The sequence below is a fragment of the Hemiscyllium ocellatum genome, chromosome 11 (genome assembly GCF_020745735.1).
Source record: "Hemiscyllium ocellatum isolate sHemOce1 chromosome 11, sHemOce1.pat.X.cur, whole genome shotgun sequence".
In the NCBI taxonomy this organism is placed as follows: Eukaryota; Metazoa; Chordata; class Chondrichthyes; order Orectolobiformes; family Hemiscylliidae; genus Hemiscyllium; species Hemiscyllium ocellatum.
Genome location: NC_083411.1, coordinates 25,508,752 through 25,524,053, shown reverse-complemented (window position 1 = coordinate 25,524,053; position 15,302 = coordinate 25,508,752). Strand labels below are relative to the sequence as shown.

Here is a 15,302-nt window from a genome sequence, read left to right as displayed (position 1 = left end):
AGTGCACCATGATGCAGGTTAGAATACAAGGGTAAAGAAGACTAGCAACACACTTTCTACACAGATACATGAATGTCCATTGGAACTTGACACCAAGGGTAACCAGCACTAACACAATCACATGCAAGGCAGGTTCAAATTCCTAAATCGCCTCCATCCTATGTCCCAGCAGAAAAACATGAAATTTGGAACATTTCATTCAGCTTAAAATACAGATCTAAAACATGAGCAACACAAGATCAGGAACAAATAAATTTATTTACTGAAGTCTGTTTCAAACAGCCTGGTATACAAAGCAAGTGAAAAAGTGATAATAAGTGTCAGGTTTCATATTAAAATCACAGACTTTAGACCTCAGGGTGTGCTGTTGTCAACTACTACCTACAAAATACTGAATATCAGTACCAGATACAACGGCCATAAGCTTCTTTACGAGAGGATGACTGCAGGTGCCCTTATCCTCTTTTTGTTACTTTGGTCACAATGCTTCACATAGTTCTTGTACTTTTTATTCCTTAAACGTTTCCACCATTTACTTCCAGAATTAAATCCAAAGCAGTGTCAATTCATCATTTTCCTATTTCAGACCATGAATTAACTGGCCCAGTCCTGGAAGCGGAAACAATCACTTGCAATTTTCCACACGGTATTTTGTGGGGCTACTTGTGCTGTGAGCAAGAAATTTTGGTTGAAGTATCGCTGTTTATTTCCTTCAAATTTCACTGTTCCACAGGTGACCACAAGCACAGTGGTCTGCCCTTGAGTAGCTTGTTCTAGATAGACAAGACAGCACAGCTGAAATCAGTAAACCACAAAATAACCTTCAAGCTAAACAGTTACAAAGCTGACAGTTACTCAATGACCAGATACACTCCACCTTTTTTTAAGCGAAATTGTGTCTCTAATACATTGAAGATTACAGAATTTTTACATAGGGAAAAGCTTTCCTTAAAATGCTTCGCTTTCATTTACTTGATACCTGGTCTTTAATACATCAGTAGATTGACAGGTTAGAACAGCACAATGCAAAAATTGGTTTTCACTATCATTTAGCTGCCATCCTACCATGTCTTACTGAACAGAATGGAAAATAAATCATTTGAACTGAAAATATCCATATCAGTTTGAAGAGATGGAGAAGAGAAAAATAAAATGAATCCCTTTCACCTTCACAGCCAATTTCAAAAACACAGGAAAAAATGCTTTCATTTGTAAAAGATCAAGATGTTGGATATAACTATTGCTCCTTTTGTACAAAACACTAAACTGCCTTGAATGTTTTAATTTGATAAAATAATCCCTTCAAGAGTACATTTTTGCAAACACCTGAGAAATATGTCTTGGAGAGTTAAAATTGTAATCATCCTGCTACAAAACAAAGATGAATAAAATACATATGCATTGCTCATTTATACTACTTCACTACTGGAGTGCAAACAAAGTGGCCCACTGGTAAAGCAACCCTTTGTTTTTAGATACAAGATAACAAACACTGTTCAAGTATCTCATGACTATCAAAGAAGTGTTTCTAGTATTAATATCAACTGCAAAAGGGATGAACGAATTCAGGAGCAGAGACAAGAAAAACATGTATTTTTATATATAAGTAAAAATGATAAAGGGAAACTAAATTAATAAACAAACCAGACCACGGACACAACGAAGAAAGTTTCGTTCTTTTCAGTTACACTGTTTTTCCACACGCTATCCAATTTTTATTGGTTTTTTTTTGCCAAGGATGATGGGGCAGTGGACTTCAAGTCAGGAGCTCAGATTACTACTCTGCAAGACATGGGTTCAAATTAGGGTACAATAACTGACAGAATGTGAATCCAATTTATGCATTTGAATGTAAATGATGACCATTAAACCATCATCCGTCACCATAAAAAAACACCTCATACCACATATTGACTCCTGAATGCCTTCTGAAAAGCCGCTTAGTTGCATGGAGTGGAACTAGAAATATCACTGCAATTGACAGGTTGGAAAAGACCGAACATTCAACTCCACTGATTCCGCAAAATCCTCCTTACTAATGATGTGGTTGTGGGTAGGTTCACAGAATTAGGAAGCTAATTTGCAGACATTTCGTCTCCTGTCTAAGTGTTACCGTCAGTGTTTTGGAACCTCCTGTGAACCGCTGCTGTACCATCTCTTCCGCAATTTTATTCGGTTCTGTGTCTGCTGCTCCCGGTTGTTCATTGTAGAGGCCAGTATATTGGGTGCAGGTCAATGTGCTTGTTGGTAGTTAGTGGATGAGTGCCATGCTTCTATGAGTTCTTTGGCTGTCCTGTTTAGCTTGTCCTATAATAGTTGTGTTGTTCCAGTCGAACTTGTGGTCCTTGCCGTCTGTGTGTATGGCTACTGGGGACAGCTGGTCGTGACAATGAGTGGCTTGTTGAGTGTTCGTGGATGCGCATTGTTAGTTGTCTGCCTGTTTGTCTGATTATAGTGTTTCGGGCAGTCTTTCCATGGAATCCGGTAAATTACATTAGCTTCACACATGATGGGTATAGAGTCTTTTGTCCTGGCGATTCATTGTCCAAGCGTAGCTGTCATGAACCCGAGTGATCGGAAAAGTCTGGCTGTCAGTTCAGAGATTTTTTTTATATATAAGATAGCTTTGCTATTGAGTTAGATGGTGGCATGTTGTTACGTTGTTTGTTTGGCATTTGTGGATAAAGTTGCTGGGATATCTATTCTTGGCAAAGACACTGTAGAGGTGTTCTTCTTCCCTTCATAGGTCAGGAGTGCTGCAGGGTGCTGTAGCCCTTTTGAATAGGATTCTAATGCTTCTTGTATGTTTGGGTGGTTGCTGCTGTAATTCAGAACCTGGTCAGTGTGTATGGCTTTCCTGTACACCTCTGTGTCACATTCACCATTGTGTTCTTTGTACCATCACATCCAGGAGGGGGAGTTGATTGGTGGTTTCCTCCTTGCTCGTAAATCTGATCCCTGAGAGTATGATGATAATCCAGTGTGTGTTCTCAATTTCTGTTTTCTTAATGATAACAAAAATGTTGTCTATGTATCTGATGCAGAGTTTGGGAATGAATTTGTGGTAGGGCTGTTTGTCCCAATCTTTGCATCACTACTTCTTCCGAGTCCAGAGATGGGTGAGCCAATGGGTGTTCCATTGATCTGCTCGCATATTTGGTTGTTGAACGTGAAGTGTGTTGTCAGGCACAGGTCTGGTAGTTTGAGTATACAGGCCTTGTTGATAGGTTCCCCGTTGTGTTGTCTGATCTGTTTGTCCAGGCGGTTGGCTATTGTTGCTCTGGCTAGAATTTTGTCAGTTGAAGTAAACAGTAAACCTTGAATGGGACCATTGCTTCGTCTTTGTTTATGTTTATGTTCTTGGTGTTGTCTAGGAATTCCTGTGATGATTATATGGAGTGTATGGATACAGTGATAAGATCTATTAGTTTTTGTTGGAGTTCTTTCGCCAGTTCATGCGATGACGCTCCTGGGAATGCCACAATGGGTCTAAGTGGTATGTCTGATTTGTATACCTTGGGTAATCCGTAAAATCTTAAGAGCTTTGTTACTTTCTGATTACATCCTTTAGGTCAATCCTGATTACTAGTCCTTTAAGGTTGCATAGCGTATAGTTTATTCTATTGGTTAGCTGTGGCGTGAGGCCAAACCCGCTCTTTAGGCAGGTGTCGATAGCTGCAAGTAGTTTCTCTGCTTTCTGAATATATATCGTCCTGTCCATGATAACCGCTGTTCTGCAGTTGTCTGCTGGTATTATGATTATGTTCTTGCTATTTTTGAGTGTTTTTAGGGCTTCTCTCTCTTTGGTGTTGAGGCTGTTTTCCTTGTTGGTATGGGTACAATGGTTTGTCTGACTGCTTGCTATATCTCTTTGGTTAGACTGTTAGTTCAGAGCGTCCATTCTCCTGCAGCATTCTGCTGTTGTTTTTGCATCCATGAGTCCCATGGCTAGTACAGCTTTTCTTTTAAAGAACAGAAATCGAGAACACACAGCTGATCATCAACAGGGATCAGATTTACGAGAGAGGAGGAAACCAACAATCAACTCCCATTCCTGGATGTGATAGCACAAAGAACACAGAACGGTGAATGCACCAAAGGTGTACAGGAAAGCCATACACACACAGACCAGGTCCTGAGTTGCAACAGCAACCACCCAAACATACACAAGAGAAGCGCATTAGGACTCTGCTCAAAAGGGCTATGACACACTGTGGCACTCCCAACCTATGAAGGGAAGAACACCACCTCTACAGAGCATTCGCCAAGAATGGATATCACAGCAACTTCATCCGCAGACACCTAACAGACAAACAACGCGACGAGGACATGCCACGACCTAACTCACTAGCAACGCTACCTTACATGTAAAAAGGTCTCAGAAATGACAGCCAGACTTCTCCGACCACTAGGATTCATGACAGCCACATTCAGACAATGACTCACCAGGACAAAAGACCCTATACTTATCATGTGCAAGCCTAATGTAATTTACAGGATTCCATGGAAAGACTGCCCAAAACACTATAATCGAACAGGCAAACTAACAATCCGCATCCACGAACATCCAACAAGCCACTAAATGCCATGACCAGCTGTCCCCAGTAGCCATACATACAGACGACATGGACCACAAATTCGACTGGGACAACACAACTGTTACAGGACTAGCTAAACAGAGGACAGCCAAAGAACTCCTAGAAGCATGGCACTCATCCACTGACTATCAACAAGCACCTCGACCTGGACCCAAAATACCCGCCACTACAACGAACAACTGGAGCTAGCAACCGGAAGCAGCAGAACCAGAACGAAATAAATTCCAGAAGACATTGTACAGCAGCACTTCACAGGAGGCTCCAAAGCACTGAAGATAACACCTAGACAGGGGACAAAAAAAAATCTACAAATTGACTTCCCAGCTCAGTGAATATACCCACAACCACAACAGCCGGCACCCTAGCTACTAATCTTTACACAAACCTTGAATCTCCTTCCTAATATCTGGAGGCTGGTGCCAAAATTGGGAGAGCAGCTCCAGACATTAACCAAGCAACAGCTTCACGTAACCATACTATACAATGTCCAAGATACTACTAGCACCATACGTTAGTATGTCTTGCCTCACCAGAGGTGAGGCAGTGGTATACAGTTGGAAGGAAGGTTCCCCAAGAAACCTCAACAACCCCACGGTCTCAAATACGGTCAAACAGAAGCCAGGAAACTACCTGTTTATTACATACGGTCGGGTTCTGCTATAACGCGATAGTTCCATTCTCATGTGATCTCACATTAAGAAAATCACGCAATAACCGCACCATTTAAATTAATTATAGCCAATACAGGTAAGGAAAGTTTGCATTCTACAAATAACTGCCTAAATTCTTTAATTACATTAAAGCTAATCGCACTGAAAAAACACAGGTTATAGCAGAACCGACTTTACGGCTCTCCCTCATCTAACATGTTGAACACACCTGAAGGAGGCACAGAGGATGCCAAGTGTACCAAATGTACTCCGGTGGAGGAATTCAATGTTTATCATGAAGAGTGGCTCAGTGACACTAGGACTGAGCAAGCTGACCAACTCCTAAAAGACAGAGCAATAGGACTGAGTCTGCAGCAGGCAGTAAGGGAAGAGAAGGAAACAAACCTATTTGACCTCATCTTCACAAATTTAATGTCAAAGATACATCTGTAAACAGCATTGGCAGACTGATCACCACAGTCCTATCACATTGAGGATACATCCATTGCGTTTTAGATTAGATTCCGTACAGTGTGGGAACAGTCCCTCCAGCCCAATCAGTCCACACCGAGGGTCCACAATGACCCTCCGAAGAGCAGCCCATCCCCTCTGACCAATGCACCTAACACTATGGGCAATTTAACATGGCCACTTCACCTGACCTGCACATCTTTGGTGACTGTGGGTGAAAACCAGAGCACCAGGAGGAAACCCACACAGACACGGGCAGTATGTGCAAACTCCAAACAGACAGTTGCCAGAGGTGGGAACTGAACCCAGATCCCTGGCGCTGTGAGGCAGCTGTGCTAATCACTGTGCCACCTGTGTTGTGGCACTTAGCACTGCAAGTGGCATGAGCTTCAAACAGCACTAGCAATACAAAACTGGAGATTCATGAAACACTTCAGTAGAATTGTATTCAACCACAATCTATGATCACACACCTAAACATAACCCCCCCCAGGTTACAATGACCAAACTAGGAAATGTACCCTTGTTCAGTGTAGAGTATAAGGCAGCATGTCAGGAGCAGCACCATGCATACCTAAAAATGAGATGTCACCTGGTGAAGTTACATTAGTCTAATCGCAGGCCATAACAAAATAGTGGCACATGATGGACAGATCGAAGTGATCCAACAGATCAAATTTAAGTTTGGCAATGCTGCCATATCTAGTCCTGTACGGTCAGGAATAATTAAATAACTGGAAGAGGAGGTTCCACAAATATCCCAATTCTCACTAATGGGCAAGTCTAAAACAAAAGACAAGACTGAAGCATGTGTGGGCTTCTTCAGCCAGAAATGCCAAGTGAATGATCTACTGTAGCTTCCTCCTCAAATCCTCAGCGTCACAGATGTCAGTTGTCAGCCAACTTGATCCATGCTATATGATATCAACAAGCTACTTAAGGCACTGGATATTGCAAAGGCTCTGACAACAGTTTCAGGACAGCTACAACACGGGCACCTACTCAGTAAATTTGAAAAACTGCTGATGGGCAATTATGGATTAGCAAAAAATACTGGCTGAACCAACAATGCCCACGTTCTATAAGTGAATAAACAAATAAAGCAGTAAGGATGAAACAATTCATGGGCAATCTACACGTCTATTTTTCTTGTTATTAAAGCCATCAACTTCCAAATTAAAAAATACTCAGGACTGCTCGTAAGATTAGTGAATCTAGCAATTCTTAACATTTACATTTGATTCAGTTCTGGTCAGGAATAACTGTAGCATACCATGAACAGGTTGACAATCCAGCATGTTTACTTGAAATTCACTAGAAGGCAACATTTCAAAAAATTCAGCGAGTGCTTGATGGCCTGATATTGCATTTCCATTCCACACAAGGTTTGCTGTATCCAGGTATAATTTTGTTAAGACCTAAAACACAAAATCAAAATGCAAAAACTGAAGAGAAATGGCAATTTTAATATAAGCCAAACATTTGGGAGATGCTGACCATGTTAATGAAACTTTAGCAACTTTCACTCTCGAGGTAAAAGAAAGAACTCATTGGGTTGTGACATTTATAAAGCTAAGTTCTAGATAGCCATTTTAGTAGGAAGGCAAGATGAAACAAAATGCATAAACCAAGTGTAAAATAAAAGCAACAACTTAAGACAAATCCCAGTTTCAGAGTGGATAATGGGATGTTGGAAAAGACAGTAAAATCAAGCAAATAATGAACTCCGGAAAAATTACAATGAGCTAAAAGATAAATTTAATGTTAGGTACAACTAAACTGAAAACAGAGCACAAGAGTGAACAGAAGGAACAAAATTAGGGAGGAGAAGAAAAGGACAAATTTCAAGTGCACTTTTAACTTTAAAAAGAGCCAACACTGGCAAAATTACTCCCTGGACCTGCAATAACAGTGCCACTTATAACATAGAACCAAAATAACTGCAGATGCTGTAAACCTGAAACAAAAACAGAAGTTGCTGAAAAAACTCAGCAGATCTGGCAGCATCTGTGAAGATAAATTACAATTAACATTGCGGGTCCAGTGACTTTTCTTCAGAACTGATGGTAGCTAGGAAAATGTCAGTTTAAATGCAGAAGGTGGGGTAATAAATGATAGGTGAGGACAGAGCCTAAAGAGAGACAAGAACAGGTGGGTAGTCATGATTTGGAGATGCTGGTTTTGGACTGGGGCATACAATGGTTAAAAAAATCACAACACCAGGTTATAGTTAAACAGGGTAAATTGGAAGCACTAGCTTTCGGTGTGCTGTTCCTTCATCAGGTGGTGTGGAGTACACAGTTGTAAGACAAAGAATTTATAGCAAAATTTACAGAGTGATGTAACAGAAATTGTAATTAACAATTGGTACTTCAGGGATCATAGCAAGCCTTAGTACTGAGAGAGACCAGGCATGCCTGGAGAGACCATTTGCATGTTGATATCAAGCAGCTTCCTATACACACTTATATTTATTGCAATAAATAGGACAGGCAGATGGGAGTACAAGAATTCATGGCTGAAGGGTTCATACACGAGGGAAGTCTTTAGGTTCCTGTCACGTGTCCACAAACGTGAGAAAAGAAATGTCAAACTATAAAATTTTAACAGGACTAGACTAGGTAAATGCAGGAAGGATGTTCCGCAGAATGGTGAATCTGTGGAATTCTCTGCCACCAAAAGTAGTTGAGGGCAAACGTTGAATGTTTTCAAGAGGAGGTACATGTAGTTCTTAGGGCTAAAGGGATCAATGGTATAGGGTAAAAGTGGGAATAAGGTAGTGAGTTAGCTGATTAACCATGACCATACTGAATGGCGGAGCTGGTTCAAAGGGCCAAATGGCCTACTCCTGTTCCCATTTTCTATGTTTCTATGGAAGGCTGAGAGGGGCAGAATTCTAACGTATATAGGACAGCATTTTAAGCTAGCTGGTAGGAGCCCCTACAAGAGGGGGCACTGCAGGACCTAATTTTGGGGAATGTAGCTGGTAAAGGGGTAGAGCAGTCAGTCCGGGAGCATTCCAGTGAAAATGACTGCAACTCTAAGATTTAGGGTAATTATGGAGAACGTAGTCTTCTCAAAAGAAAATAGTGAACGGGAGAAGATTGTGGCTGGACAGCTGCTCTTGGTTTTGAAGCTTTTTCAGTACTCAGCTGGATTTCCTCACTTCCTTGGGGCAGGAACTTCTGCTTTTCTTTAACAAGCTTTGCATTGTTTTTGATCTTTTATATAAAGTTCCAAAAACAAAGATACTTTAAAAGGTTGAAAGGAGATTGTTTCAGGAGAGCAACTGTATGGCAAGGTCGGAGACTGAAGAACTGCCTAAGGCTTAGAGATTGGCTTTTTATGAAGCAGCTAACAAGCGTAGTTTCACAGCTGTCAGACTGAGAATTTGCTCTGGAAATCGGGTTTTACTAAAATAACAAACGTGCATTGCAATTTCACAGCCGATGTTAGACGTCCAATGTCCAGCTTCACATTCAGCTGCAAAGGTATCAGTGACTCCAAAATCATTTCACTGCCCGAAACTACAGAAGAACTAAACTACATTGATTTTAAGACGTATAAAACTTCTAACCCGTCATCTGTTTTTTTTCTTGTAAGGGTGAAGGCTTTTTATGTTTATACTGAGATTTGCCTTGATTGACTCTTAATATTAAGGATTGGAAGTTATCCCAGAGCACTGTTTTTGAGCTGTAAGATTGGGCTAACGCTGCCTTTTTGAGCAAGGTGCAATGTGTTGGTATTTAGGTAATTTTGGGGTCTGACCTAGTCCCATTTGTCAGCATTAGGCCCATATCCCTCTAAACCCCTCCTATTTATATAGCCACCTATATGCCTTTTAAATATTGGAATTCTACCTGCCTCCACCACTTCCTCTGGCAGCTTGTTCCACATCTCAACCATCCTCTGCATGAAAATGTTACCCCTCAGTTCCTTTCTAAATCTTTCCCCCTCACTTTAAAACGATACCCTCTAGTTTTCAACTTCCCAACTCTAGGGAAAAGATCACAGCTATTCACCCTATCCAGCACATACAATATTTGCCTTTATTAGATATGGGACAGAATACAAGAGCAGAGGATTTTGATGAAGCTGTATAGGACATTGGTTAAGCCACAGCTGGACTCTGCGTGAAGTTCTGGTCACTAGAAGGTTATGACTGCATTGGAAAGGGTGAAGAGATTTACAAGGAAGTTGCATGGCCGGAACGTTTCAGCTCTGAAGGAACACAACATGACCTGGGACTGTTTTCATTGGAGCAGAGATAGGGTCTAAATAAGTAAATCTTTTTCCCTCAGTAGAGGGGTCAATAACCATGGGGACACAGAGTTATGATAAAGATGTGGATCAGAAAGGATTTAAATCAATCTTTTCTGACCAAGAGGGTAATGGGTAACTGGAACTCTGTCTAAAAGAGTGGAGATGGCAAGAATTATCACAACATATTAGTATTTAGATGAACAGTTGAAATAAAATAACACATATGTCTACAGACCAAATGCTGAGAAATAGGATTAGGGATATTATGTACTTGATGACCGACAGGGACACAAGGGGCCGAAGGGCACTTTTCCACACTGTAATACACCAATGATTATGAACACATGTCTATGAAAACCAGAAAAATATTTTTGGTGACATGTGCTATGTAACTAACAAACAGTAACAAAATCTGTTTTTCTGAGGTTCTGCTCTGCTGTCTCCTCTCCGCACTCAAAACAAACTGAATGTAACAGTAGCAAGGAAAAGAAAACCATGTATTGTCCAGAGGGTTACTTACTCTTCTCCTCTTGTCCATTGTGTCATAATAAATGTTGACAAACTCATCTGCTGCTCTGCATGCCTGGTCCGCATGGGTTTTGAAGTCCTGAAAATTATAATTTTATGCAGAACATAAAGAAAATATTAAATTTACAAAATGCAAACTCTGCTCACAAACCATATTTTGGGTTCAGAAAAGATTTACAAGGCTGTTGCCAGGATTGGAGGGTTTGAGCTATAGGGAGAGGCTGAATATGTTAAGGCTGTTTTCCCTGGAGTGTCAGATGCTGAGAGGTGACATTATAGAGGTTTATAAAATCATGAGAGGCATGGATAGGATGAATAGACAAGGTATTTTCCCTGGGGTGGGGGAGTCCAGAACTAGAGGGCATAAGTTTAGGGTGAGAAGGGAAAACTTTAAATGAGACCTAAGAGCAACAGCATTTCGGGGTGGGGGGTGGAACTCGTGTGGCAGTGGTGACAGGGATATGGGGGGGGGGGGGGCAAGAGTGTGGAAGTGATGGTGGGGCTAGGGGGAGAGAAGTGTGGAAGTGGTGGGGGGAAAAAGTGGTGGGGGGGGGAAAAAGTGGTGGGGGGGGGAAAAAGTGGTGGGGGGGGGAAAAAGTGGTGGGGGGGGGAAAAGTGGTGGGGGGGGAGAAGTGGTGGGGGGGGAGAAGTGGTGGGGTGGAAAGAAAGTTGTGGGTGAAGAAAGAGAGGGTTGGGGGGGGGAGGTGGATCAGCACTAAAGCTCTCAGTGCGGCTCCGAGATGGTCAATTCAAATCGGTATTTCCGCTCTCACCAAAGAGCCGGCCATGAAGCGGCAGAGGCCAACGACCACGTTCCGGAGCCGGAGCCGGAGCCGCCACTTTCCCTCCAAATAAACCTCCGGCTCCTTCCACCTCCCGCACACAAACCGCCCCGCGCTCCAGTTCCGGTGTACAGCACCGATCAACCTTCCGTACAATTTCCCGCAACCTCCGTTCCGGCCTGGAGACTGCTCCCTCTCTGGGAGATTCTGGAATTACTAGGGGGCGGGCTGATGGTCTGCACTTTTAACAATCATCATCTCATAAACGGGTGAAAGCCAGATTCATTTAACGAATCACCAGATTTTTAAAAACCTGGATACACCATTATTGAGAATCAAGGATGAGTTGGATATTATTATGCATTGATATTTGCAAACATGAATCATTACCTTCCAGTCACTGATCTAAACCAATGTTCTTTCTTTATAGACATTGGCACATATACTCTGTACTTTGGTACTTTTTGCGCCTTTTTATTCAATGGTCCCAGTTAAGTGTAGCTGACTTCTTCAGACCCACATCACACAAACTATACACATTGCCATCTATTCAATGAAACAACTGCTGATGCTGGAAATCTGAAACAAAAGCAAATTGCTGAAGAATCTCATGATTTGGAGGTGCCAGTGTTCGGACAGGGGTGTACAAAATTTAAAAATCGCACAACACCAGGTTAGAGTTCAACAGGTTTATTTGAAAGCACTAGCTTTCGGAGCACTGCCCCTTCATCAGGTGCCCTACGATCTTATACTCCACAACCACCTGATGAAGGAGTGGCACTCTGAAAGCTAGTACTTCCAAATAAACCTGTTGCACTAAAACCCTGTGGTGTGTGATTTTTAACTCTGAAGAATCTCAGTAGGTCTGACAGCATCCATAGAGAGAACAAATGGTGCGAACATTTTAAGACCAGTAACTCTTACACAGAACAGCTGTTATTCAATCACAACCCCACATCACTTTGACAGATTGCACTGATAGGGCTGGACTTTACCGGGAGGGTGGGGACTGTTAATTGGCCACATAAGGATCCCATCTAGCCTAAGGTGGATAGTTGAGTGCAGGACATTATCTGGGTCTCTGGGTTAACAGTCTAATGAAAATGCCACTATGGTAATGCCCACCCTCACTTTTAGAATACCTTCTATCATGATGTATGGCATTATCATAGTGCTAAAAGGGACAGACTTCAAACAGATCGAGCAACTCAAAACTGGACATCCTTGAGGCACTGTAGGATATCAACAGCACAGAAATGTACTCCAACAAAATGAAAAATGTCATGACCTGCAATATTCCCCACTCAACCATTACCATCAACCCTGGTTCAATGGAGAGTGCAGCAGGGCATGCCAGAAACAGCACCAGGTATACCTGAACATGAGGTGTCAACCTGGTGAAGCTACCAAACAGGACTACTTGTGCATCAAACAGCATAAGCAGCAAATGATAGACAGAACTGAGCAACCCCACAACCAAAGGATTAGATCTAAACTGAGCAGTCTTGCCACATCCATCGTGAATGGTGTAGACAATTCAACAACTCATTGAAGAAGGAGGCTCCACAAATATCTACATCCTCGATGATGAAAGAGCCCAGCACATCATTGCTTAAGATAAAGTTGAGACATTTGCAGCAATCTTTAGTCAGAAGTGCTGAGTGAATGATTCATCTTGGTTTCTTCCAGTGGTCGCAGTGTCCCAAATATTCGTGATGAAGGGTTTATGCCTGAAATGTTGATTCTCCTGCTCCTCGGATGTTGTCTGCCCTGCTGTGCTTTTTCAGCACCGCACTCTCGATGCTGATCTACAGCATCTGCAGTCCCCACTTTCTCCTCAGTGTCCCAGACTTTAGCCATTTGTCTCACTCCATATGATATCAAGAAATGGGGAGGTGCTGGATACTGCAGAGTCTGTGGGCCCTGACAACATTCTCTTAATAGTAGTGAAGACTTGTATTCCAAAACTTGCTGATATCCTAGCCAAGCTCTTCCAGTACAGTTACAACATTACTGGACAATGTGGACAATTACCCAGCTATGTCCTGTACACAGAAAACAGGACAAGCCTAACCTGACCAATTACCACCCCATTAATCTACTCTCAATCATCAGTAAAGTGATGGAAGTGTTATCAACAGTGCTATCAAGCAGCAACTGCTCAGGAATAACCTGCTTGGTGATGCCTAGTTTAGATTCCAACAGGGCCACTCACCTCCTGACCTCATTACAGCCTTGGTTCAAACATGGATGAAAGAGCTTAATTCCAGAGGTGAGGCAAGAGACACAGGGCCACATTTGACAATTGTAGGATTTTCAGTGTTTAATGGTTTATGTCCTTTTGTAAGTTTGATGAAGTTTGTCAGTAGCTTTGTATAGATGTTGTTTTATCTCAGTAGAAGGCTAAACTGATTCCTTTCTTTGACCCATCCTTCCACTGGTAACAACAAGCTCTGAATTTAAGAAGGGAGGCGATACTGCCAATTTTCAAACTGTATATAGTTCAGTGCCTGATACGAGTCAGCCATGCTCCTCAAGTAACAAATAAATGTTTATTTTAATGCATGTAAAACTTATTTCAGCAAAGATAAAAAGATTATGAATGAAAGTTTTAAACTGTGCAAATATATACAACTACCCTTTAAGAAGGGTAGTTTAACACACACTACCTCAAAGTCTGGGAGGAAAATATAAAACTTTGCAGAATGTTATATTGAATACTTTAGCCAAGTAACAGTTAAATTCAGGAAAGAAAATCACACATAGTTTTAGGACTACTCCCAGTAATAGGGGAAACTACAGCCTCGAGGCATTTTTGTTGGACTGTTAATCTAGAGACTCGTATATGTTCTGGGGCATCTGGGTTTAAATCCAGCCATGGCAGATGTAGAATTTATATTCAATGAAAATCTGGAAATAAGAGTCGAAAGTAGACCAGTCCATTGTCAAAGGAAAATCCATCTAATTGACTAATGTCCTTTAGGGAAGGAAATTGCTATCCTTACCTGGTCCACATATTAGTCCAGACCCACAGCAATGTGGTTGACTGTTAACTGCCCTCTGGGCAATTAGGGATAGACAATAAATGCTGGCCTAGCCTGTGATACCCACATCCCGTGAATGAAAGTAAAAAATATCCAAATTTTCGCCTGTAACCCAAATTATTTCACATCAGCAGTTGGCACTGTGGCATTTTTCTAGATCAGTTATGGTTGTCTGAGAATGCTTTCAGGAGGCAGTTGTAGATTTCAAATTCTCTCTTAGGAACACTCCACTTGCACATGAGATTTTCCAGGGATTTCTCAATTCATAAAGTTTTATGTCAGTGGTTTTAGAAGAACAGAGATTAAATTTGTTGTTCATGCGGCAGTTTAGCTTTAACTAACACCCACAACCTTGGTCATGTGACCAATCTCTGAAATTATTGCAGACACAATGACTCCAGTCCAGCAGCTTGTGATCTTAGCAACTGCAATATCATTCCTGATAAAACCAGCTATCTTTGCAAAGTGTTTTTTTACAAAAATCTCCAAGATGTAGATCCACGTCCAGTCAATGTTATCATAAATTAATATTTTAGATTACACATCTTCATACACCTCTGTCTTGAAGGAAAGAAACTTTAATGATAATGAAGGTTTATTAATACTGAGTTTAAAAATATAACAAATTCTTCTCAAAATAAACTCCTCACAAATAGCATGGTGTACAGATAATCTTTTCATTTTCCACAATTACTGACCTACACATGTTGTACTGTACTGGCAAAACTATGGAAATGTATCTGCAACAAAGAGAAGTAACAAATAGGATTAGCAGGATATAAGCATAATAGCATTAATATAATTCAGCATTGATCTTTTATCCTATGCCCTTCCTTTAACTCTGCAAAAAATGCTTCAGTTAAGCACAGTGCCCAATTGTTGCTCTTCTCGTCAGCAACTTTATATTAAGTTCATTTTCTGAACTCAGGCATGGTAAATTCTCATTGTTAGTTAATAAGGTCAAAA

At 41.3% G+C, this 15,302-nt stretch overlaps 1 protein-coding gene across 1 annotated transcript; it reads right to left on the bottom strand.

Moving 5' to 3' along the window:
• Positions 1 to 239: 239 nt before the first annotated feature.
• On the bottom strand, positions 240 to 11,440 carry nxt2 (nuclear transport factor 2-like export factor 2). Its single transcript, XM_060832079.1, has 4 exons — positions 11,284 to 11,440; positions 10,503 to 10,589; positions 6,993 to 7,137; positions 240 to 773 (listed from the first exon to the last, which is right to left on the bottom strand). Exons 1-4 carry the CDS (start codon positions 11,296 to 11,298, stop codon positions 595 to 597), a joined length of 426 nt encoding a protein of 141 aa, XP_060688062.1. The 5' UTR covers positions 11,299 to 11,440; the 3' UTR covers positions 240 to 594.
• Between the last annotated feature and the right edge of the window lie 3,862 nt (positions 11,441 to 15,302).

Coding starts and splice junctions, on each gene's coding strand:
- nxt2 (XM_060832079.1), bottom strand. Junction 7,138..10,502: donor CAATGGACAAGAGGAGAAGA/GTAAGTAACCCT, acceptor TTTGTGTTTTAG/GTCTTAACAAAATTATACCT. Junction 774..6,992: donor GGATTGTCAACCTGTTCATG/GTATGCTACAGT, acceptor TTGTCTATCTAG/AACAAGCTACTCAAGGGCAG.